Source organism: Varanus komodoensis, unplaced genomic scaffold (assembly GCF_004798865.1).
Source record: "Varanus komodoensis strain SLA01 unplaced genomic scaffold, ASM479886v1 scaffold16, whole genome shotgun sequence".
Lineage (NCBI taxonomy): Eukaryota > Metazoa > Chordata > Lepidosauria > Squamata > Varanidae > Varanus > Varanus komodoensis.
Window position 1 is genome coordinate 4,963,926 of NW_025335468.1, and position 25,616 is coordinate 4,989,541.

A 25,616-nucleotide genomic window follows, 5' to 3' on the forward strand; every position below is an offset into this window, starting at 1 on the left:
ACATCCCATTAGAATTCTAGTAAAACCAGCTCAAGCTGTTGCAAGATGCTGAGTCATAGATGCCACTTTGGCTCCACACTAAGTTTAGATCTATGTCATGGCTTCCTCCCAAGAGTAAGGTGCATGTTATACTTATATATACACATACAGGTATAATATATAGCAGCTTATAGCAGTGGTTTTTAACCACTGGTCTGGGGACCGTTACCAGTCCGTGGGACATTTCCTGCTGGTCCGTGGGGGGGGGGGGGGGGGGTATCCTGCTCACCACGGACTGGCTTGAGGGCTGGCTGTGTGCCACCACCTCTTCCTCAGTTGGCATCGCGTTGGCAGGGAGTGTGCTGGTGCATCCAGGGAGGGGAGAGACATCTCAGTGGGAGCCAGCTGGGAGCCACACATCACCAATTTCGGAATTTTGTTCTTTCGTTGGCATTTTTTGTTGCTCGGTTTCTGACTGTTTTGGAGAATTTTCTTTTTTCTTTCTTTCTTTTGGTATCAAGTTTGGAAACACAGAATACCAAATACACAGAATACTGTATTATATGTATGGTGCTTTTTGTTTCTGCCTCAGCGGTCCCCCAAGGTTTTACTTTTTTTGCCAGTCCCCAGCTGTGGAAAGGTTGAAAACCACTGGCTTACAGTGTATGTGGGAGCAGTGACTGACATCCATCCTAGTCACATAACAAAACAAAAAAACCTCAAAAAGACAGTCCCTAGTAGTTTCAGAAATTCTCTTCTTCATCTTAGTGTTTAACTGCAACGAGGACTTGATAACGGGAATCAAGAGCTTTCAAGAGCAAAGCATAGACACATCCAAGTCCATGGCAGAACTACCTCAATTCCCATCTTTCCACCGAAGCTTGATACAGAAATGAAACGGGCGAAACTTTCCTCATCACTAAGGCAAAAGCTTTTATTATTTTATTTTATTTCACTTTATTTTATTTTTGGTGCATAAGGCTGTCGTTCGAATAGTGAAGGGGTATGGGGTGAAAGGGAGAAGAAACCACAAGTGCCACAAAACGATACCAAATAGGGTAGAGCAAGAAAGCGCTGCAGGCACCGTAGGCGGGAGTGGATAATAATCATGATTTATAACACCCGCTGACTCTCCCCTCGCGAATGCACAACTCCAGAACCGGGGGCAGGAAGCGTTCCGGGGCCTGCTCCTCTTCCTCCCGCTTTCCTGATTGGCCAATCCCTTCTTCCGAACCAGCCATTCGCTTGGCCCTTCCCCCTCTCTTCCTCCGGCCAGCCCGCACGTGATTGGCTGCGAAGCAGGGAGAGGGAAAAGGCGGCGCGGAGTGGCCACCCGCTGTCGGCTCGGTCTCCCCGGCTCCCTCTCCTTCGGCCAAGCAAGGGGTGGGGCGAAGCTGGTAGGGAACCGCGGCGGCGTGCGCTGGCCTAACTCCGCCCCTTCCATCTCACGCGGTCACTGCCTGTGCTCGCTGCTCGTCACAGCCTTGGGTGGCGCGAGCGAGGGAAGGGCGCGCGCCGTTCGACATAGCCCCCCCCACCTCGCCCGAGTGCATATAAAGGGTCCTGCCGAGCGCGCCCGCGCCCCCTCTTTGTCGACGGGCCATGTCAGTCTCCCCGGTGAAGAAGCCGAAGATGGAGTCCGTGCTGGATCAGCTCAAGCAGCACACCACGGTGGTGGCCGACACCGGAGACTTCCATGGTGAGGAGGCGCGGCCCTGACCCTCCCGCCGCCGCCAGACCCTTCCGCGGAGGCGGGTGGAGAGGTGCGAGCGGGGCGGGGGTGCCTGCTGTCCTTCGGCCCGGGAAGGCGAGCGCGGCGCCTCCTGTCAAGGCCGCTGCCCTCGCCGCTCCTGGCTGTTCTGGCTTGCTTGGCCCGCAGCTGGCCTTTTCCGGGTACGGCGGGAGCGAACGGCAATTCTCCCCTCTCTCTGCCTTAGGTGGGAAGTTTGTCGCTGTCACTGCCTGTCAGAAGGGAGGAATTAAAAAAGTAATAATTTTTCACAGTGAGAATTGTACGTGTTTACTCGGAAGTAAGTGCCTACTGTGCGCAGTGGCATTTACTCCCAAGTAAAAGGGCGAAAGGTTGCAGCCGCGGGAACTGAATAACCAGATGATGGTAATGGGTAGGAGGAAAGGGAGACGAGGTTCGGCAGGTCAGACGATCGAGATTTCATTAGACAAGTCCAGCTCATTCAATGGAGCTTCTTGTATGGATACGGAAAGGCCGGTTCCACCTTCCAGAAAGAGTTATGAAGATCAAAGTCTGGGTTCCTTAATTTGCCTTACTAGATTTTTGTGTGGCTTTGCACCTAGTGAAATTTGGCAAGGCTGCTTGCATGACACCTGCCTGCCTTGCTTCGAGCATGAGTTTTGATTAATTTTTGCTAGTTGAAAATTAAACTATTTTATCAGTCCGAGGAATGTCAGGTAAAGTCACTACAAAACACACCTGGGGTGTATGCCTGATTTTGATTTATTTTGATTCATATAAATTAGATATGTAGTGTAATACTCTGAGTGTATTAGAAGCAAACAATCTACAGGGATAGCTTATTGCTGAAACATGGTAAGGAAGGAAATATTTGAATTGAGTTCTGTTCTTAAAAACAACAAAGAATTACTGGATCAACTAAAAAAACTATCAACTTTAGGTATACTGTAATTACCTCTGTCAAATAATGAATTTCGTAGGTGGGCAGAACAGCATATGGCCTCATACCTGGTGAGAATTACTTGTCAGTCATTGGAAACATTTGGACCTAAGCCCTGTTGCTATTACATAGATTTACTCAGAAAATGTTACATTATATCTTTAAGAATATCATATTAGGATGAAAGTATTATATTTCTGTAGTGCCACTTGTGCAACTTCAGGGAAAAAAATAGCATATCCTCCTTAAGGTAATTTGGAAAACATGACCAAGGTATTTCAGATTACAATATGTATGTTTGGTAATACTTGCCTGCAGTGTCTGCATGCAGATTACATCTTTCTAGGTTGCATTGAGATTTACATTTCTAAAATGGTTTTACATATATTGAATTTTGTGACCAGAATTCTCAGATGGTGCACTTCAATAGCATTTGCTGCCATACTGTATTGAACATTATTTGACTTCCTGGATTGGTATTCTGCTTTCAGTTATCCTAGTTAATCTTAGTGATTTTATGCATAATGATTGCTTAAAAGAAAGCTGAAATGTTACAGAGAGGCATGAACAAAGAGTGAAATTTTATTTAGTTGAGCTTGCAATGACTAAGCTGTTTTGTTCTTTGATTGAAGAAGGTGGATCCAAGGTTTAGATTATAAATTCACCTGCTTGAGGGATCTCTCTGTTTGATACATAATGTGCATACACCTATGCAGCATATACCTCAGGAATAAGGTGGAGGAAGTAGAGAGGGGAACATTGTGCCAAATCATGTAGGGAAATCCTCCCACATGTATTCATTCATCTAATCAAAAGCTTTCCTTTCATTCTCAGGCATGCTTGCATCACATACTTTCAAAGTCTGTGCAGTTTGAATGGTCAGATGCCTCCTCAATACAATAAAAGCTTAAAGCTGAACCTTGTGCCATCTGTTGGTGTTTTCTGCAAAATGAAAACAGAATTCTGGGTTTGTGAAACACTGATCGCAAAGAGGAAATGGCATACGGTACTGAGATGGGGAAAGAGGTGCTAGAGCAAACGGTACTTCCTCATTCTTCAGAAACAGGGAAGGTTACACAGCAGTTTGCATAACTGCAGCTGCTATCCTGTGCATGTTTAGGCAGAGAAAAGCCCTACAATACCCAGCACTCCCCAGCCAGCTGTGTTAAGGGATTGTGCCTTAAACTTCATAATTCTTGGTCGTAATTAAATTTATTTCTCATGATTTTTCAGATCCAGATGCTAAAGAGAAAATAAACACCAATTCAACTATTTTTCCTATGTTCTGGGAAAATGCTGATTCTAAAAAAGTATTAAAACCAAAAATTAATTAGATGCCACTTTTAATCAGGCATACAAAAATTCTTCTGAATGGGCTGTGTTTGCAAACAGTTAAGCAATTGATCTTGTTTCTCATTTTGACAGTCTTTTATATAATGGAACATTATTTCCATGGACAAAGTTGCATTCTGGGGCAATATACACTAGACATTCTTATCAGCATTGTAATCATTGGCATGTCAAATGACTCCCTAGCCTGTCCTCCATGCACTATTTCTGCCAATAATTCCTGGATTTCTTCAGACCTATTATTATCTGACCTGACCTCTTATATGTTGTAGGTATTTCCTGTTATGTGTGTCAACCTGTGCTAAACTTGCAGTATTATTCTGGGGCCAAGAGGAATGGTTTCAGTGGCTCTTCGACTGCCAGAGGTGTGGGGTGAGGGGGAAGCCTCCTGTTGTGGCTTTGGCAAAACAGCAGCAATCTGGAGATCCTTCAGTTGTTTTTTTGCCTCCTGGATTACCCCCACCTTCTGACTTGCAACTATCCATTCTCTGTTCCTCTTCTTAAAAAGAAAATAAAGTTAGTGGTGCATTTGCAAGTCTTTCTTATTGTCTCCTTTGCCCTGTTGCTAGCTGAAATGCATGCCTGCTCAGAAGTAAATCAGATTATCTGCACTGGCCTTACATTTAAAGCACACTGACTGCAGTGTAGGTCACTTGTGGAAGGGAGGGTGTTCTATTTGCTTCCCAATGGATGAAGGGGAAGGGGTTCTTCACTCTGTCAGGATTGGCAAGCAGCAACACTCTTTCTCCCTTTCGATTAATTTTTGTGAGAGGGAGGAGGAGCTGATTTTTTCCCTTTTTTAAAAAATATCTCTGCCTTCATATAGCTGAGCTAAAAAATAACCAAATCAAAGGAACATTAAAGGCTTATGTCCCCTTTCAACTCATAGACCTTCCCTACAGTTGTGTTTGTGTTTGATACAAGTTCATAGGTGGGTTTGTATGACACAAGTCATGGTGGTTTCTTGTGCAGGATAGTCTGTCATGTCGTCTGAACCCTGTCGTAGTATTGCAGCATAGTATGTTTGGTTTTTTAGAAACCATGATAAGAAACAACAGTTGGCTTTGTGGTTTGCACATTTCACCATGATTTCTCTGACTATCTGAACTTGGCATTGTGGTTTCCAGTGTCCTGGTATGCAGCTACCACCGAGTCCCCCAGAAAGAGCAGCAGCCGCTGCAGGAGCTGCTCCAGTCATCCAGTGTGGGATTGAATTCCATATATGGTGGCTGAATGGGTGCATGTCACCAGTAGGGGGTCTGAGCAAGGAGAGTGGAAACCAAGTTAGCTTAACTATCTGTCGAACACTTCCAGTCAAAAAATACACTATGGAAAACATGCAAGGTTGGTTGTCATCCAGCAAGATTGCTTGACACATGAATCCAGCCACTATGTCACTATGATGTATTCATTAGCATGTCTTCCAACTTTAATTAATGCATTTTGCATAGAAGCATTTTGCAGTTGTGCTCCCTTACAAATGGAGGGAACTCTAGTGAAGCTCTGCCCTTAATGTTTAAGAAAGCAGTCTAAACTATTCATGATCAAACCTGCTTTTCCACAGGTTTGTTTTGGAGAAACACATTACAGAACAATTCAAATCTTATAGGCCTCTGGAAACCCAATGACTCAGCTCACAGACAATGACAACCCATTGGTTGTCAGGGCTATGTGGGAGTGAGTGAGTGAGCACAGTTTCTGCAGCTTCTCCTTTGCATCTGGTTTATGAAACAGTCAAGGAACCCGTGATTTTTAACTGGGCTAAAACTCTATGTTCCTTTTTTTCATCAATCCAGAGTTCTAAGTTGGCACATAAGTGGGATAGAAGGCAGAAGCAGCAAGGACACAGGAGGTAGAGTTGGGGTCACAGTTGGCTAAATAACCCATACTTAGTCATTAAACTGGGTCAATTTGAAATGTTAAGACACTTGATCAGCTGTAGAAAACAAGCTTTAATATGCATTTTTCTAATGGTTGAATAGAATTACATCTGTGTATTTGACTAAGGCATTTTAAAACAATGTTAGTATGTCAATAATATATAAATGTTTCTAGAGTGAGAAAATGTTGAAAGAGCTACTTAAGTCATCTGTGCTCTTACTGGTAAGAATGAAATTGGCCATCTTTTTTACCTCTTGGAATGGCTGTTGGGGTATAGTTTTTCCTGTCGTTTTACAAATCTACCACATCATCATGCTGGTGCTGAACATCAGACCTCCATCTTCCCCATGTACTGGGTTATCCTAACTGATTTTACCATATACAATGTGAGAAGGCCTAGGTGGCATTGTTTCCATCTTGCTGAGCCATCTTGTTGCATATCCTGTACGTTAATTATTGTTAAGCTGGCTAACCCATTTCATTTGGCTGTTTTTCAATAGCGATTGAAGAGTACAAGCCTTTGGATGCTACTACCAATCCTTCCTTGATACTAGCTGCAGCCCAGATGCAATCCTACCAGCAGTTGGTGGAAGATGCTATTGCATATGGGAAGAAACTTGGCGGGTGAGTAGCCAATAATGTTCAGACTTAGCAAGTTAGGACTTCTAGGGTTATTTTTCTCAGTCCCTGCCGTGTTTTAGTTGAAACAGTCATGGTATCAGCCTTCAGGTAAAGACTGTGACTGATTATGAAATATCAGAACATAGTAAAAACAGCAAGCTAACTGTTCCCAATTTGATCTGTGACCAAGGAAATTATTATTTAATACTCTGTTAGCATAACATGGTTGTTCTAGTCCCTTATATTTTTTCCCCTCAAGATTCATAATTCTGTTTGATAATTGTATATTCCCAGTTCAGAAGATGATCAGGTTACAAATGCTTGTGATAAGCTTTTTGTACTGTTTGGAGCAGAAATACTGAAGAGGATACCTGGCCGTGTATCCACAGAAGTAGATGCAAGGTGTGTACCTTCAGAATTCATTTAGCAGCTGAATATCTATCTTCAGATAAAGGACTGCCTTCTCTAATATGCATGTGCTTGCTTGGTAAGCTCATCTGTGGAGATCTTCTTGTATTCTTTTGACTCAGAAGCCTGGACTAGAGAGAGGGGGGCCTTGGTATCTTTAGTGGTCTTTTGCTATATGGTATTAGTCTTGCTTTTTAGAAAAACAACAGGAGGATTGCAAGCCCACGCTTAAGCTGTTTGTTAATTATTTTGGTTCTGCTTTGTTACTCTTCTATGGAATATGTTTGTATCTTGCTGTTTGATGTTGATATAACTTTGTAAAAGTTTACTGCCTTGGATAATTTCTAGGAAAGGCAGGATATAATTTTAATAACAACAGAGTGGTAGGAGGAGCACATACACCCTGGGTGGGTTTGCATGTCATGTTAAACCACCCCTACAAACTACCCTTGATACATTTTCCTTACCATAATGGGGCAGAAATGGTCAGCTTCTCTGTGGCTTGTCATGGTGTGTTTCATGCCCAGTCTTCCCCTGTATGCCTTTGTAGCAAAATCAGCATTCTGCAATCCCTTGCTATGTCAGCGGCCTTTTTTACTGTTAATCCACTGTGTGTGGGGGGCGTGTTTTGCTTTTGCTCTTTCCCAAAAGAAAGTTTCCCAGTCCCATGTCAGCTGGCACCAGCCTGTGCTAATTTTTGTAATTAACGCAATAAAACTGCCCCTTTCTGTTTCTTATTAGGTGCTTTCTTCACCTGCACAGCCAGCAGGTTTCATTCATTCATGCTTCTCTGTCATCCACCCCCTCCAACTCCTTAGAAGTGCTTTGTGTATTGGCTGCCTCTCCCTGCTGTGCCCCATTGGCTGAGGCACTTTCATGCCTTCCCTCCTTTGCTCTCAATCTGTGCTTCCCTTCAGAGAGTGTTCAGTAGAGATTTCTACTGTGTACTCCCTCCCACTAGGCCACCTCTTCTGTATGTGTTCTTACGAAACAAGGGGGATCTTTATTGGGCATCATTTCTGGGCACCTTCAGCTCCCACTTATAAAGCTGCATTACTCTGAAGGTGGTTCAAAATGGAATATTCACTGTGATTTCTTCTTGTTTTATATTTCACTCATAACATTGTGCTATTCTATTTAAATGGACAAGATAATCCCAGAAAATACAAACTTGCAAAGGCACAATAATGCTGGAGTGACTTGCTGATTATATAGAACCATACTCCCTTCTAAATAAACTTTATCATAGCTTCTGTTTCATGAAGAATACTGCTAACATTACTGCAATGAACTAAAGTCAAAAACTTAAGTTTTAAAAATGTTTTTAATGACTTTATTTTAAAGGTTGTCTTTTGACAAGGAAGGCATGGTTAAGAGGGCTAGACACTTCATAGACCTTTACAAGGAAGCAGGAATTAGTAAAGATCGCATCCTCATCAAGTTGTCATCAACGTGGGAGGGCATCCAGGCAGCCAAGTAAGTTCATGCCTGATGCAGTTCTACAATGGCCAGTCAGTGAGGATCAACTGCTCTGCCCCTCTTCAGAATGGAACCCTTGAACCTCATTTCTAATGTTAAAAGTTAGTGCTTCTTCTAGACGTGGAGCTTTAAGTAATTGTTTACCTATACATTTGTAAGCTGTCCTGAGCACTTGGCGATAGGACAGGATATAAATGCCTGAAATAAATAAATAAATAAATAAATAAATAAATAAATAAATAAATAAATTTAAAATGCAGTAAGATTTTATTTTTTTATTTTTATTTTTCAATTTATATCCTGCCTTTTTCCTACAAAGGGCTCAAGGCAGCTTACATCATTCTCCTCCTCCATCTTATCCCCACAACAACAACCCTGTGAGGTGGGTTGGGCTGAGAGTCTGTGACTAGCCCAAAGTCACCCAGTTGGCTCCACGGCTGAGCGGGGACTAGAACCCAGATCGTCTGAGTCCCAGTCCCAGCTCTTGACCACTACACCACACTGGCTCTCAAGATGATAGGAGGGCAATTTTGTATCCAATCTTTCTTCATCAATGAAAGCATAATTGTTGGAGAAAGTTATTTTGCCCTGAAACCATCTCTCTTACAGGATCCTCGAAGAGCAGCATGGGATTCACTGCAACCTGACACTACTGTTTTCCTTTGCTCAGGCTGTTGCCTGCGCAGAGGCAGGAGTCACCCTTATTTCTCCTTTCGTTGGGCGTATTCTGGATTGGCATGTTGCAAACACAGACAAAAAAGTCTATGAGCCATTCGAGGACCCAGGTAACTTAATAGAAGAGAATGGATGTTTTAAAGGGAGCAGTAAAATACTAAGTTTAAATATTGAAATATGCTTTGAGATTGCATTACTTTGCATATTTGATAGGAAACAATGGAGTTGGAATATTAAAGAATTAGTAACAAACTTAATAACAGCTGCAAGATTAATATAGCAAAGAACTGGGAAGTAAAATATTCTTAATTGTGTGATTGGTATAGAGAAGTTTGGAAAATAGCTGTTAATGATAAATTAACTTATGATATTAAAGTGAGAAAAGGATATATAAAGAAAAAGTATGTTTATATGAGATGTGGGGTTTATTTCTAGATTATGTGTTTTAAAAAGGGAAGGGATTCAAACCTTCACAAGAGTCATTACAGTTTTGGAAGGGGGATGAAGCCTTTTGACAGAACTTTTGAAAGTATTTGTAACATATATCCAGTGGTCCCAGTGGTGGGATGCATGATGTCTTTTATGATTTCCTTTAATTGCATACTTGATGCTGTATGTTTCTATTTTAATTGTAATTTTTTCTTTGAAATGTATTTTACATTGTAAAATTAATTTACAAACTTAAAAAACCAAAGGAGGATGCAAAACAAAAAGTAGGAGAACTGAGGTTTGAGAGCTTCTGCAGAACTGAATCATTCTGCCTAAAACTGCTTTTTTAATATTACCTCTATTCATTCACAGGGGTGCAAAGTGTCACTAAAATCTACAAGTATTACAAAAAATTTGGTTATAAAACTATTGTGATGGGAGCTTCATTTCGAAACACTGGAGAAATCAAAGCACTGACTGGTTGTGACTATCTTACCATTTCACCCAAGCTTCTGGGAGAGCTCAGTAAAGATAGCAGCAAGCTAACACCAGTACTCAGTGTCAAAGATGGTATGTTATCTTGTGCTTTAACATATGATATTAGTCTAATAAAGATGGTTCAGTAGAATAACAGTCCAGCATTAGCCCTTTAATATCATCCTTCACAGTGTGCAAGGTTGAACTTCTTCTTTATAAGTACTTTAGCTCATTTGTTGTACTACTACTGAAGATGTCTTTTTAGAGTTCTTGATGCTTCTAGTTCAAGAACTCTTAGGGCACAACCCTATGGCCTCCCAACGACATCTAGGAAGTCATAGGATTCTTTGAATCCCCACTTTTGAGATGCTGTGACCCTGTACATGGGATACCAAAAGCCAAGCCTTGCAGCCAGCTTGGATAGAACCATGTCAGCTGCCTTCTTCCTGTGGTCACAAATGAACCTCAGAGAAGGAAAAGGGGAACATGCTTATATGGTGTGTTGGATGCTTGTAAGTCTCCAATTTTGGAGGTTTATGAGGGCAATAGGAATGTGCCTTTATAAAATCTGTCACAGTAATTAAACACAGCATACTGATGGAAGAATTTGGGAAAGCCCTACTATATAAAAAGCAATGACATTTTATATAACTGTTTTCCACAATGCCCTTGTTGGTTCATATCTGGAGCACTGAATTCCCCAAAGGGTGGTTAGATAGCTTATTGCTCAATAATAAGTAGTACTACCTACTGTGGGACTGAAAGCATAATACTAATAAGCAATGAAATTCTCACTAAGTGTTTTGAACTTTGACTAGATGTTTGGTTTCTGTAAGGTAGTTGAGAGAAGCATTTCCTGCCAGAGCAGTGTAGAGCTGGACTGCAGTGACAATCGGGACAGTTGGATATGCACTGACAGCTGTTCTCTAGGTGAAGCTTTGGCAGCTATATAAATATTGAATAGTAATTCCCCATATTTCTCAATGCAGCCCAGGCCTCTGACCTAGAGAAGGTCCATCTGGATGAGAAGACATTCCGTTGGCTCCATAATGAAGACCAAATGGCTGTAGAGAAATTGTCTGAGGGGATCCGAAAGTTTGCTGCTGATGCGGTTAAATTGGAACAGATGATAAAGGTAAAATTAAGAATCTTTTATCTTGATACACAACTGCCTCCCAAATCCTTTCACATGGTGAAATGTGAAGCTCCTAATAAAATTTTGTCATATAAAGCTTTAGTTGTATGTTGTGGTTCCTACATGTTATGAGGTATTGAGACTCATGTGAGAGAGAAAATATTGTCAGGACTGGCCACAGATAATGTATGTGTTTGCCTTTTTGCATCAAGACGGAAAGTGCAACATTGTGCACATGATGTAATGCTAACCTCTCTCACAATTTTGCAAATGTATTCAGAACCAAGGTGTGTTCTGAGTATCAATTCAAAACTGAACTCCCCTGGACTAGACTTTAATGGCTTGGTTTGCACAACATTACAACTCAGTGTGGGTGACAAGCCATGGAGGGTTATTGTCTCATACAAACTCGAACCCTATCTTGCAAGGTGGCTTTTCTGTGGATAGCAAGCCACCCTGAGAACCCATGAATTAATCTTGGGGTTCTTTTACTCATAATGGCTTGTCATGTCTGTACCTATCATAGACAGAAATTAGCAAGTGGCTTGGCGGGAGCAGCAAAAACTGTTTGCCATGTTTGCCAAACCTTGAAGGAGGTGTCACTAGTTGTCAAAATGGAGATTGGTATCTTTAAAAAAGAAAACTTAGGGAGGTGAAAAGGGGCAGCAGTGAAAAAGCTTTCATAATCATAGCGGAGGGAGCAGCTAAGTCAGTCCTGCTATGGAGGCCCCAGGATACCAGCAGGCGCACCAAGCAAGAGGCATGGGACAAACAACCCGCAGTAAGCCTGACTGCTTGACAGGCTTGTTCACACAACAACCATTTCACTGTGGTTCATCGCTAGGGTAGGCTAGCTTGATGGGTAGATCATGATTCATGTGATTAAGAGCACTTGGTAAAAGAGTGACTTTTTTCCTCTCTTCTGTTTCGTAGGAACGAATGTTCAGTGCTGCAAATGGAAAGTAGACACACCAATCTTCATGGGTGCTGTGTGAATGTATAAATATCAACATATTGCATATGAATGGATTTTATGTAATACGGGCTTTTTGTATGACCTTGCAAAAGGAAAATATTCTTAATGTTTGTGGAATTTTTATATATCAACATTCCTTGTGGGGATTCAGTGGTTGGAGAATACAACCAGTTATTTTCCAGTAGGACTGTAAATTGCAGATGACAAGGACCAGTTGATCAGAAGTATTTGTCCAATGTGGTATTGATAATAAAAATATCTAGTATATTAATGCTTTTACTACATATACCTTAAAACTATAGTAGGTACTATGCTTGATTCCCATTTCCAGCAAAGGAATGACACCTTTCATTCCTCCTGAGCCATGTCTTAAATTTGAAGGGAAGCAGTGCAAGAAATTTTTATGAAATTGGGAATGTTATACTTAGCATCACAAGCACTGAAGAAGAAACTTTTTCCATAAGAAAGAAAAAAGCATAGATTAATAACCCGATTGTAGTAAATGGATTTGAATCCTAGTGGTTCATTTCAGACATCTTACCATGCCATGATTTAAGGAGCATTAGTTACAGTTTGGCATGATTTCTCAGTTGAAAAACCATGAGTTGAAATGTCTTTTCAACAGTTCAGTAATTTAAGATGATGCCTGACTTGGCAAAGCATAGTTGGGACGATCACGTCACCTCTTAAGAGTTCTAAATCCCCTACAGCCAGAAATACTGAGCAGATGGGCAATTAAGGAGATAAGCAGTCATGTATATTTGGAAATTCAAAACCATAATATGGTTCCTAAGCTGTGGTTTGTGCAAGGTAGTGCTTGGTATGCTGATTGAACTAGTAGTGTGTACACGATTGTGTGAACAAAAGTCTGTTCTTATCAGATTAGCAAAATCTTCTGTAGGATGTACATGCCTTTCAAGAGATGGCTTTTTAGTTGCATCAGTGCTGTGTGTGATGCTGGAAATCCATTTCACTGAGCCCTATAGATTTCCATGTGGTTCCAGTCTGGCAATTGTAAATGAACTATGCCAGATTTGTTCTTTTGGAATCTGGGAATGTGCACAAAATAGTGGTGTACATTGAGAACTGTGTATTTGCAGCACCATTTGCACAAATGGTAATCTGTGCAAATTGCACCCGAATATTTAAATTTGCATAAATGAGTTAACACTGTTTTTAATATTTTATCATGCAAGTCCATTATCTAACCCAGGCACAGCATATTTCCTTGAGAAATATTCTTGCCAATTTCATCCTCTTAGTAGTGTGTTGCCATATTCCGTACTTCACGAGGAACCTGTCACTCTCAGTTTCATCAAGATCAGCACTGGCACCATAGTTTTCTGCTATGATTATGTGATTTATGCAAACAGACAGTTAAAAATTATTTTCAGTTATTTTTCGCTCCAATGATTTGCACCAACTGAGTTGTGATTTTGTTACTCTTCTTGCTCCTTTATTCTTCCACCAATATTTCACATACAGTACCTGATTCCTTTCAGTAATTTGTTCTGAGAAATCCTGTTTATTGCATTGGTTTAGGATGATACAATTGCTGGATTTATGACTTAGGGGCGGCGGGGGGGGGGGCAAAGAGGAAGCAGGGCAACCAGCCTGAGTCAGGATGGCCCTGTGAAAGCCTCAAATTTGTGCAGTTTCTAAGTTTTTTGCACAAATTATATGAACTTTATTTTAAAATGTGCAATTTTCACCCTATTCTAAAATCAGAAATCTACATTCTGGTTAAACTCACATCAGATTGAATTGACACCAGCATGGAGGAAACAGAATGGAATCTGGAGGGCTGAGCTAGAATTCCACACATAACCGCCGCCCCCCAACCCGTGTTCCTTGCACTTCCCTATCTGTAGTAAATTATATATGACATTGCATAGAAACAGCACTTTGTATACTGTCATATGCAGTTGTGTGCTAATTCAGCAAACATATAAGTTATTGTAAGAGACTAGTCACCATTTTTAATCCTGTCCCCATCTATATGGCAGAAGCTTGCGAAACAAATGTGTTCATCAGACTCGAGCAGCTGAATTATAGTAACCTCCCAACTAAGGGCTTAGCTGCTACAATCAATACACACCGACTGAGAGGACTTAGCTGCTGAGGACCAGCTTTAGTAACTGCCCAAGCTTTAAAGTAAATTTCAAAGCAAATCCAAAATTAAGAAGCATTCTGACTCCAAAAGCAAGTATGTTTTTGAATTACAGCAGGACTGGAAAGTGCTGCTCATACAGCCACCAGAAACCACACATAAAAAGACTACTTTCTCTGTGTTCTTGCAGTCCAACCAGGATAAAAGCAGAATGCCTCTTGCAGCAGAAATCTTTACTAACCTCCTCTGACTGCTTCAAGAATGTGCCACCATTCTTGTACGTGACCCATGTGGGCTCAGGCTCATGAGATCTGGGGACATCAGGGACACCCAGGTTGAGGAATGGTGGCTTAGACATAGGTGCCGCTTCACTTCTTGCAAGTTAAGACTGATGGCTTGAGCACAGTGAAGATAGAGGTTTTTCTTTAATGTTTCGTCATAGCATTGAAACAAAGGGCAAGAATATTGACTGAGCAAAGGCGTAACCCATTCTGTCTTATCTGTGCTAAATTTTGTTGTTAACGCTTTTCTGGAAAATTCTGTTGGGTGTGCCTAAATTTATAGGATATTTCCCTTTCAAAATGCACACACAAGCATCCTGAACAACATAAACATAAAGGGAGAAGGAGTTCTACAACTTTTTTTCCTTTTTTTAACAGGCAGGTTATGGCAAGTAATGGGGCTTGTAGATTTTAGTTTAAACACTGTTAGTAAGAAGCCTTCATTTTGCCTATGATTTTCTATTTCAAAAGCAAAATGGGAAATTATATAATAAATGAATAAATTCCATAATTTTTTTCCTGTAGTACTTACTGCAATTGTTGTATTATAACAATCCTGTGGGAGGTTATAAACATGCTTGAACGAAAATACAATTTTGGGTGGTGGAGAGGAAAGCTCAGTAAGCCAACCTGCCCTAAAATAACTTTGTATTTAATCATTCTAGTTCCTTAAAAAACCCTTATTGAAAAGGTCTCAAAAGAGACTAGTTTGAGACTGGACTGAAGCTTACTATAGACTGCAAATAATTTTAATACTGTATCAGAGGCTGAAATCTAACTCAAAACTAGCTGAAAATGTAGCACTGAAACTAACATTTTTTTCCATAACATTGTTTAAAAGTTAGATTACCACACATGCAAACAAGTGCCACACAGACGCTATCATGGATGACAGCTAAGTCAAGTTCACACAGAATGGGAATCTAGCTAAACAAGTTGAAACACTGCAGAGGACTGCCTGATTTGAAAGCTTCCACTTAAATTTCCCATCGCTTCCTCTGTTGTGCAAATGTGTAGGCAAATTTAACAACTTGATACTAGCAGAATCCAACAGGACAGGACCCTTCTTAGACCCTGGATCACCCAAAATCTGCTCCAGAGGACATCTCTGCCCACTGGGCAGATTCTGAAGGCACATGGGGAATTGTGCCTTTCAATAACACTGGCACATCTGCTTCTTGGAACGGAATTTCAATTTCATGGGTCCTTGTTATGACTTAACCGGGCTTAAGGGTCTGTATTACAGATGTACATTTCAAAAGAAAAAAACCATTACTGTGGTTCTGCAGTTTTCAGGTTTCGCACACTGAAACAAACTTGCCCATGCTGCTACCAGTGACAGCCCCTCCATCGATGCCCCCTGGTTTGCATGATCACTTTAGCTCATCATGACTATTGGCCATTCTGAATATTCAGGCCGCAACTTGTCATGTTATTGTCAACCAGGAAGCTGAGAATTAAATGACCTTCGCAACCTGTTGCCTATTCTAAGGTTATCTGAGGGGTGGTTTAATCTTAACATACCCCATAGTTCTTAGGTATGGATTACCTGACAAGGAACAGCTTGAATATTCAAAGATGCTGCCTTCCCATGCTGCAATAAGAAGTCCCAGCAGTTGCTTGATCATATAAACCAGCCCATCAAGATGCTCTTTTTCAAAGTATTAATAGTCTCATCTTTAGAATATACTGGCATTCTCTTCCACAAGTTGCCACGAAAGTTCTCATGTCCCATCTCTCAAGCCAAACAAGTCTGTATTCATCCATTTACATAGCTTCTTCCATCATTTTCTGCTGAAAGAAACATGACATGTTAGATCACGGTAGCCAGCAGCTTACATTTAAACATCTAGATCTCTATCTTGACAGGCACAATAATACTTTGCTAGAGCTGTGCCACCCGTCCACCCAGGAAGCAGGTAACTAGCCACAATGGTTTGTCGTATCTTCTGAGCCAGAACTGCTTCCCAAAGGGTGGTTTATGCTTGGGAAACAGCCTACTCTGACAAACCATGGCTTGTTCTAGGGATTGTATGATCCACAATTAGTTGACATATTTTCCAAACCTGGAAAGTAATTTTATTGCAGGTTGCAGGGTTCTGCTACTAAGCCACCTGGCAGGAGCGGCAAACTTTCCTATGCTGCTACCAGTGGCAGTCCCTTCATCAATGTTCCAAAGTGCTGTTTGATCTGTCACCCTTTAAAAACAAAGGGTGCAATTATACTTATAACTTTTTTGGGGCGGAGGGGCTTTGAGAAATGTGCAGGAGCTAATTCATAGCTGTCTATAGGGAAATTTGTGCACAACTGCTGGGGACCAATTGCCTAGTTGTAAATTAAAAAGTGGAAAAGAAGTGATACCAAAATGGTGGGTGCAAGTTTCCCCTGGCAACTGCATTCCTGACTAAAATGAAACCCAAAACACCCCCATGCACATTTCTGAAGACCTGAGAAAAGCAGAAAATGAAAAGGAATAGCACTTAGAGTGGGAAAGGAGAGACAAGACAGGTTCTGCCACAAAGGACACTGGAATATAAGTTGGAAGACTGGGGAGAACAAAACATAGCAAGCCTGACCATCTGTTGGACTCACTGTGGAAACAAACCACACCATGCAGCTTCAATATGAACCTGCCCATACTGTTAAAAAGGGGGGGAGATTTTTATTTGTGACACTGTTTAAAAGGAAACATGACTAACTAGTACTTGTAATCCTTGGATTTTTAGTATTTCAAATACTTAATTCTTGTTTTCTTAAAAAAATTGTTTTCCTAACCCCTTTAATTATTTCATAATATAAAGAAAGAATTCTTTCATAATATAAACATCCCAAGTAACTATCAAGGCTTGCTATACTGGATTTATAAATATGGGAACTGCTCACACAAGCACAAATCCCAGGAGTTATTACCAGATGTTTTATTAGCAATTTCTCCTACTTTCTCTTACCTGCTATTGCAGAGAAAAACAAGATTCTGTACAGCTGCAACAGTAGAATTCTCATTCTGCCCAGTGACAAGGTGTCTGTCCAACACTACATGTATTGCATCTACTTTGCTGGCTGTATTAGAAGACACACACACACACAAATGTATGTCTTAGCTTACATATCATAACTTACCTTGTTTCTCTAATACCCAAATAAAGCTGCATGTTTTCTTCACTGCTGCTCATAATCAGTGATTTAAAACTCCTTCATTTCCCTAACAGGATAAATATATTTTGCTTTCAAACTTTTTAATTCTTTAGAATTTGTACAGCCCACTATTATTACAATGAATACTCTATTCATTAAAATACCCACCATCCTCATCCACTGGCCACCCTTCCTAAGAACACTTGGAGTCTAGCATACCTGAAGGACATGAGGCTGTGGAAAGGGTAGTTTAGATGAGCACAGCTGAACCACACTGAACCTTAGGCTTGCACACTTCCACTCCCCTTTGGGTACAGGGGAGCAGTGAAAGCTTCCTATGTGGTTTAATCTTTTGTCTTGTTGATGGAGCCTTGGGAGAAGGTTGAACCTAAGGCTTGCCATGCATATTTGTAATAACCTAAACCAGATTCCTCCTAACATGATGCACTCCAAATGTTTTGGATTACAACTCAGCATTCTTGACCTTTGGCCATGATGCTGGGGACAGATGGGTGCTGAAGTCCAAAGCATATGGCAAGGAAGCACCAGGATATTGGACATGATGGTGAGGGACTGATGGGTACTGAAGTGCAAAGCACCAGGTTGGGGAAGATGACACAAACCATGCAATAGAACTGTGATAATCTGAATCAAGTCTTAGTAGCTGCTCAAACACAAAGAAGATGCCTGTAGGCAAAGTCATGTAATATTTGTGCATCAACATATAAAGCTACTGACACAAAATTAGCATCTATTTTAAAATACCACTCAATTCAATGCTGCGAAGCTGTGCTATTTCATGATATATGGACCACAATTAACCCAAATGTATACATGTTACAATGGCCACTAGAGGGCTCTCCACCAAGTCATCTTCAAGCATTTGAGCAGCTTTTCCATACCTATCACAAGGTGAGCAACCTAGTGCCCTCCAGAATTGGGGACTACAATTCTCACCAGCCCCATCCAGCACGACTGATGGCAAAGGATGATGGGAGTTGTAGCCCAACATCTGGACAGTACCAGATTACCTACCTCCTTCCCTATTTTATTGCTGGAAAGGTCAGAGGCAACATTACCAGAATTATGCTCCCTAGATTTAATCAGGAATAATCTAAGTCATTCCACTAAACTGGCAGAATGCTGAACTAATATGGCTTCCATATTAGTGCTGCCATATTTTGCTGTGACATTAACAGATGGCCCCAGGGCATGGAAGATGTTTTCACCAGATCTATAAACCCAACTTTGTATTCCTTGTGTATCATTTTTACCATTACATGCTATGAAAAATTATTTTGCAAAACTTTTAAAATGCCAATTCATCTTGCAAAGTGTCAGACTTTACCAGAATTCAGTATGACCAATCCTTTGTCATCTTGCTCATGGTGATCAAATATCAGTTTTAAAAAAAGCTATGGCAGGAATCTTAAAGTGACATACCACTGAAAGCAGCTCCAGAATCTTTCGCAAAATCCTCAAAGATAATGGGCAAACTAGTAAAATTAGGTAGCCTTATTAGTTCATAGACACAGGGCTAGAAAATAAAAGAGAACATAAAGAATTAAAGGCAACATACTTACATTGCAATGTTGTAAAACCTCTACAGAGGATAATTACATTCAACTAGCCACTCAGCACCTCTCAGTTGCTTGGATTTGTACAAAGAATGCAGGAATGCATAAACCTTCATCTGACCCAGCAAGGCATTTCCTAACAAAGAACACATACTCAGGATAAAGGATTAGTTATACTTTAACTGTTACACGATGTAGAGCCAGTAGGCCACAAGAATCTAGCTAAAGACAATGCTGGCCAAAGTGAGCCCATGCCTGCAATAACCCATGTTTCTTCAGCATGCTTCTTTTTTTTCTAGTAAATGTGTATATTTCAACTACAGAACTAGGAGCTGGTTCCTAACATTTTGCTAAGTAAAACTGTACAGTAGTTATAACTTTATCTTGAGTGCCCTGTGATTTTTTTTTCTAACCAGCTCTGAGAGCTTATGGCCTGTAAAGCAGTTTTGTTTGTTCAAGTACCTAAATACTTGAACTATTTAAATACTTGAACAAACTTGTCACTTAGCTAGGGTCACCCTAATTTAAATGCCAATAAGCATATATCAAGCTTCACAGAAAACATTGAGCCACCACAAGAGGGTTAGGGAAGATCTGAGACTGTATTATGGGAAACCCAACCACACATAAATCTGGGTGCAGGCCATGTCTCTGCAGAATGTTTTTTCTTGTTTTAAGAAAAGCCATAGATGAAGAGTCTGCAGTTAGTTTAAATACACACCTACCCCCGTTAAGCTGTATTCTTGAAATACCCAGGACTTGTCCTCATTTGTGGCACAGCATAAGGCAGCAACTCCATGTCCAACAGCACAAATGGGCTCTTCAAAGAGAAATAACTTTGCCTAAAAAACTCAGTATAACACCCCAAAAATGATCACTAGGTAACATTATTCCTTCCCACCCAGCTGAATGCAAAAGTACCTGTAAGACTGTAAGACCCCAGTTCTCCATCAGCTTCACTGGCTCCCCATTGAAGTCCGGGCCCAATTCAAGGTGTTGGTTATCACCTATAAAGCCCTCAACGGCTTGGGACCTGACTATCTAAAGGAGCGCTTGCGTCCATATATGCCCTCCCGCCCCCTGAGATCGGTGGAGGAGGCCCTTCTCTGGGAGCCCTCTGTGAAGGATATTAGGAGGGTGAGTACCAGGAGGAGGGCCTTCTCTGCGGTGGCGCCCCACCTACGGAATGCGCTCCCCAGAGAGGTCCGCCTGGTGCCGTTGTTATTTGTTCTTCGGCGCCAGGCCAAGACCTTTTTATTTAAATGATATTTTAATTGTTAATTATTTTTATGTATTGGTTTTAAACTATTGCTGAGATGCTCCAAATTTTTAATGTCTATCTATGTTTGTTTATCCGCTTTGTAAGCCGCACCGAGGCTTTCTGCGATGGGGGCATGCAAAAGGAAGGAAGGAAGGAAGGAAGGAAGGAAGGAAGGAAGGAAGGAAAGAAGACTGTGATCCCATACCTGCAATTCTGGGAGTAAGGCCTACTGGACTCACAGAAACTTAATCCCAAGCGGACATCATAAGATTGTGCTGCATTTAAGATATGCAACCACTACCAGGAGCATTAAGAGGCTCAATGTTAAATAATGTGATTTGACTTACAGTAAAATTTAGTTGTGGGAATGGCCTGTGTAAAAAGATGGCGAAGGAAACACAATATTGTTGCTTCCAGTGTGAGCAATACACGTGCGAAAACATCATCTTAACTATGCATTCGCACCGCTCACTTGTGAACTGGCTCAGCAGTTCCATTGTTATTAAACCGAACAGCAAGCTGCTACCCATATTCACAATAATATTTCTTTAAAGACTTTGGGGCTTCCACACTGATCTGAAATAGTGACCCGCATTATATATAGCATCTTTTTTCATACTTCCTAGCTTAAGCTGTACAAAAGGTTCCAAATATAAAGGATAAATCCTCCAAGAAGTTTACTTACTTTTCTCAGAGCTGAAATGTTGCAATATTCTGGCTAAGTAACCACTGTTTGCCAGGTCTGTCATAGCACCAGGACAGTCAGGAATCAGTACAGCATGATATCTGGCCCCTTGATAGAAAGCACAATCAAAGTGCAGATAGTCTGGTTATGACACGCTCTCTTCCATTCATTCTGGAACTAACTGAAGGCTCATCAAATTTGACAGCAATGTACAAATGACTCCCTAGGAATAATTGAGTGATGCTCCTCTAAAGTATTTTGTGCTACCTCATTTGCTCCTCCAGTTGTCAGTCACAGTAAATTAATCTCCTACAAAGCAGAGATTACATCCTGCTTCCCTAAAATCAATTTTAATGCTATCCTGTGATGAAGTGCCTCAAGTCCATTCAACAAAACTATTTATCCCTTTGCACCCCCACCCTGCTTCCTAACTGCTCATCTCTTCCTCCAACTGTTCCAAGAGAAAATGTGATTTCTGAGGATGATCTGGCAGCCACTGAGAGGTAAAAAGAAGCTCAGTTCAGACACAATAGTGAATCTTGGGCTCAGGCACCGTCCGACTCTTCATTCATAAGAGTGAAAAGCCTTGGAATTTAAACTAATCAGTTTCCCATAAATCAGACTTGTTTAAACTATGGTTTGGGAACAAGCCAGGATCTAAAACCAGATTTGATTCTGGTTTGTTCTCACCATAATTTAAATAAGCTAGATTTCTCCAAGTTTGAACATTATAGGGACATATGATTAATTAAAAGTGAAAGCAGACCCTTTTTATTTTTAAGAAGAGAGAAGATCAAGGAATGCCTCATTCCTTGTCCATCATGTATGAATCCAGTCAGGAACTCTTTCTCACAAGGATGATCAAAACCTTGAGACTCTAGTAAATGAGTTCTTCCCTAACAATATTAGAAAAATAGTTGTTCCTGTTATCATTCTTAAATTACTATACTGGCTATAGCCAAAGCATTCTGGGCCATTTAGAAAAGATTACTCTGAAGTAACAGGAATAAAGAGATAAAGTTAAAGGATTGCATTTATACTGACAGCAGGAAGGTAAGAACACTGTTCATGCAAACAAACAAACAAAAACGGCACTGAGTTGCAAGTCAAAATAGCCCTCACCATCAGTTGATTCCAGCTTAGCAGGATTTGCATAGGATTTCATACGGAAGTCCTGGATCCAACGCATGTTCGTCTCATTAACACCAGTAAAATCAATTGACTTTCCCTAAAGCAATTATAGTTCAAAGCCCAATTAATGCACATACATGCAGCAAGCCTTCTAAGTGAAGTGCAAGAGTTCTTACATAGGAAGGATTTAATGAACAATACCATTATTATTATTATTATTATTATTATTATTATTATATGCCAATATGTTACTACTGAACAAAAGATGACAGCCATCTTGGGAGTCTGATTTACGCTTGCACAAAACCCTTCTGGCAATGAAACATTCCTGGGTCCCTGTACGATGTATCCTTACAGCCCAGTCCCCCACACCCCGAACCACCCCCCCCACACACACACAATGGTTGTTGCAGCAACAAAGGCTTCAGTGAACCCCCCTCCAACCCTGGTTTGCCAAAGGAAAAATGGTGAGAGCATTGAAGACATGTTCTAGGCCTAACAGCCCCCAGACAATGTTTCCAAAGCCAAAGCCCCCCCTTCACATACAAAGATCACTGGGAAAAGACTGTCCCGCATGATTTTTGTAGCTTCTTGCTTGTTCTAAGTAAGTCTAACACAGGTACTTCTCAAAATCAAGCTGTATTTCACAGGTAATCTCCCTTACCCCTGGAGTAGCAACCTGCAGATTGAAAGCAGAACTTGCCAGTGTAAACGAATGAAGGAAGGAGTCAGCAGATACCCCTGGTGAACAGGAATAAAACATCATTGTGGTTGTTGTTTAAGTGACCATTTTTCACAATATTCACTAATTATTCCTTGGTAATAATTTTATTCCTTCAAGGGACAATTTCATAATACACATCCTTTTTTATATTCACTGACTTTTACAAAAATAGCAAATAGATTTAAAATAATGCTGGTTGCCTCAAGCATACAAACCAAAATAGGCAGAACATACCAATACCAAGAGAGTAGTATAAGCTGTAACCCACATTTGCAGATCCAGGAAAGGAGAAAAATGCCAGAAATCTAACAACATGCAGAGGGATACAGGATTATAAACTAGTCAAATGACTAAATGAAGTAAAATTGTCAGATCCAGGCAAAACAAACTGCATATTCTTCAGAATATTAGAAGAGTCATGCTGGATCATCTTCTTACTCTAATAACGTCCTTAATGCTGCTCCTTAATGTGAGTGACCAAGATAACATATTCCTAGGACTTTGTGCTGACTTTCCTAACTTGTGGTATATATGCTGTCTGAGCTTCTTGTATTGTATCTAAGCAAGTTCCATGCATTTTGAAGAGATTTAACCCCGTTGACTCCCCCTTTCAACTTTCTTGGTACTAGTTTCCTCATTTTAGAGAAGTTTCCTCTTTTAAAAATATATGTGACTATGTTAGACCTCTTTGGTAATCTTCCACTTAAATATCTGTTAAATCTGATAGCACTGTGGTCACTATTTCTAATCAATTCAACAAGATTTACATCTTATATTGGGTCCTGGACAATCCCACACACTGGATTAAGTCCAGGATCGGCTCCCCCCTGGTCAGTTCCATGAGCAGCTCTTCTATGGCACAATTGTTTAGCACATGGAGAAAAATTTAACCTCTTCAGTGAAACTGAAGTGTGCATTTATCTAGTTGTCACCCATTATTCCTCATTTGGATGCCTCCCTCATTTCATTTCCATCTCAAAATTATCCTGAGCATTTTGGTCTGGAAAATGATAGCGCATTCCTAGGACAAAATTAGCTGTGGAGCCAAGTCTTGCCACTCATAGTGTTTCTGTGGAAGTCTCAGATTTTCAAGTCTCAGATGACTGGTATCCCACCAGGCTCCACCAGGTTTTTGTAATGCCCACTATATTTAGGCCTTCCTGTTTTGGCTTGGAGGTTCTAAACATTCACCTAGAAATCAGTATATGCAGTGTTGTTTTCCAGAAGTTTCTGGCAGGTGCAATTTCTATTTTGATGATTAGGCCTCTTTGACTGATTAGTATGTTTCACCACATTCTCATGGCCTAGTTCCTCTCCTCCTACATTTGATCGATCAAAAGCTTTTCCAACTTCATTCAATGATTTAACCAAAACCAGACACATGCCAGCTCCTGTCAGTTTAGTGCAGTTTAAAAACTGTTCTGCTAGCCTTTTTATGTTATATCCAAACAGTTTGATTCAAGTTCCATATGGGAAGAATAAGGGCTTTCAATTCTCCTCCTCCTCCTCAGTATTGCACTGCACTTAAAGTCTGCCTTTTTTCCTCTTAAGAGAAACCCAAATTACAAAACACTGCTTAGGGTTATTATACTTAACAGTATATAAATACTACGAATACAGACATATTATTATGTGAGTACAGCAATCTCTCAACCAGGAGAGCTCCAAATGGGCTGGATCGTAACTCCCATAATTCCCAGCCAGCAGCCGTTTAGGAATTCTGGATGCTGCAGCCCGAAACTTCTGAAATGCACCCGACTGGTGGAGAAAGTGCGCAGAATGGGGTACGGCGTGCATTTCCAGGTTTCCGCTGAAACTGAGGTTTCCTCGTTTCCTAAGGAGGCTCTCTGTCGTGTTGCTGGTGCGGCCCAAAGGGCCTCCACACGCTGCTCACCCCAACAGCCCCCCCTGCCGGCTGCCGCTTTCATTCTGCGTGGGCGCCCGCGGGGCGAGCAGCGCGCAGGCGAGGGTGCGGGTGCGCCGCGCCGCGCCGCGCCGAGGCGGCTCTGTCCCGCAAGCGAGCCCCTCCCGCGCGCCCCGCTGCCCAGCCCAGCGCGGAAGGCCAGCGCCGCCCACGCCCGTTCTCCCAACGCGAGCCCGGAGGCCCGCGCTCTCTTGAGCCGGCCGCCGCCGCAGCGCCCCTTCCGCGGCAGGGCAGGGCAGGGCGTGGCGGAGCGGGGATCCCCGGCCGAGGGAGCGTGCCCGACCGGCCTCACCTGCAGCGGCCGCGCTGGCCACAATGAGGCACGTAGGCTTACTGAGCCTTTCCGACATGACGGCACTGCCGGCCGCAGAAGGTCCCCGCGCGGAAGAGGGAGCAGGCGGCTGCCTTCTCATGCGCGTCTGCGCTGCGGAGAGAAGCGCGGCGGCGGCGGCGCCTCCGGCCCAGAAACGCGTCTCGCGCTGCCTGCCCCTCCGCCAGGCCCAGTCCGCACTGCGCAGGCGCCTCCGGCTCCCCCACCCGAGAAGGGGCTGAGTGTCGGTGGGTGGCGGGGCCGCCGAGCAGCAGGGCTGGAGCGGAGCTCGCGGGCAAGGGCGGGCGATCCGACCGACAGTAAAACGTCACAGTGTTTTTGAAAACACGGCTTCGGGTTTGTTTTCTCTTTGCTTATTTTTCTGGGCCGGGCAGAGACGGTTGTTTGGTTGGTTTC

The 25,616-nt window shown here is 41.8% G+C and overlaps 2 protein-coding genes across 8 annotated transcripts; one reads left to right on the forward strand and one right to left on the reverse strand.

Annotated features, from left to right (window-relative positions):
* The first annotated feature begins 1,460 nt into the window (after positions 1-1,460).
* TALDO1 (transaldolase 1) lies at positions 1,461-14,960 on the forward strand. 2 transcript variants are annotated; one of them, XM_044425714.1, is made up of 8 exons: positions 1,462-1,678; positions 6,362-6,485; positions 6,777-6,884; positions 8,235-8,366; positions 8,979-9,154; positions 9,846-10,043; positions 10,940-11,085; positions 12,019-14,960. In XM_044425714.1, exons 1-8 carry the CDS (start codon positions 1,582-1,584, stop codon positions 12,049-12,051), a joined length of 1,014 nt encoding a protein of 337 aa, XP_044281649.1. In that variant the 5' UTR covers positions 1,462-1,581; the 3' UTR covers positions 12,052-14,960. The 2 variants fall into 2 exon arrangements, with proteins under 2 accessions (XP_044281650.1, XP_044281649.1); XM_044425715.1 differs by lacking the exon at positions 6,777-6,884 and having other exon boundaries at positions 1,461-1,678.
* On the reverse strand, positions 14,578-25,360 carry GATD1 (glutamine amidotransferase class 1 domain containing 1). Of its 6 annotated transcripts, none has more exons than XR_006414279.1 (8): positions 25,182-25,360; positions 22,906-22,982; positions 22,233-22,338; positions 21,111-21,218; positions 19,890-19,984; positions 19,031-19,124; positions 17,573-17,654; positions 14,578-16,246 (listed from the first exon to the last, which is right to left on the reverse strand). XR_006414279.1 is itself a non-coding variant. In XM_044425717.1 (8 exons), the coding sequence occupies exons 1-8, from the start codon at positions 25,300-25,302 to the stop codon at positions 16,237-16,239; spliced, it is 720 nt and encodes a 239-aa protein (XP_044281652.1). In that variant the 5' UTR covers positions 25,303-25,360; the 3' UTR covers positions 14,578-16,236. The 6 variants fall into 6 exon arrangements, 3 of the variants coding, with proteins under 3 accessions (XP_044281652.1, XP_044281651.1, XP_044281653.1); XM_044425717.1 differs by lacking the exon at positions 17,573-17,654 and adding an exon at positions 17,401-17,512 and having other exon boundaries at positions 14,578-16,243; XM_044425716.1 differs by lacking the exon at positions 17,573-17,654 and adding an exon at positions 17,401-17,512.
* Positions 25,361-25,616: the final 256 nt, after the last annotated feature.

What these genes read in the sequence shown, in the direction of transcription:
- GATD1 (XM_044425716.1), bottom strand. Translation starts at nt 25,302, where the DNA reads ATGAGAAGGCAGCCGCCTGCTCCCTCTTCCGCGCGGGGACCTTCTGCG. An exon ending in TAAGCTGGAATCAACTGATG is followed by an intron (nt 21,219 to 22,232) that starts GTGAGGGCTATT and finishes CTTTCTATCAAG; the next exon opens with GGGCCAGATATCATGCTGTA. An exon ending in AAGAATACAGCTTAACGGGG is followed by an intron (nt 19,125 to 19,889) that starts GTAGGTGTGTAT and finishes TTTATTTTCTAG; the next exon opens with CCCTGTGTCTATGAACTAAT.
- TALDO1 (XM_044425714.1), top strand. Translation starts at nt 1,582, where the DNA reads ATGTCAGTCTCCCCGGTGAAGAAGCCGAAGATGGAGTCCGTGCTGGAT. An exon ending in CGACACCGGAGACTTCCATG is followed by an intron (nt 1,679 to 6,361) that starts GTGAGGAGGCGC and finishes GTTTTTCAATAG; the next exon opens with CGATTGAAGAGTACAAGCCT. An exon ending in GAGGGCATCCAGGCAGCCAA is followed by an intron (nt 8,367 to 8,978) that starts GTAAGTTCATGC and finishes TCTCTCTTACAG; the next exon opens with GATCCTCGAAGAGCAGCATG.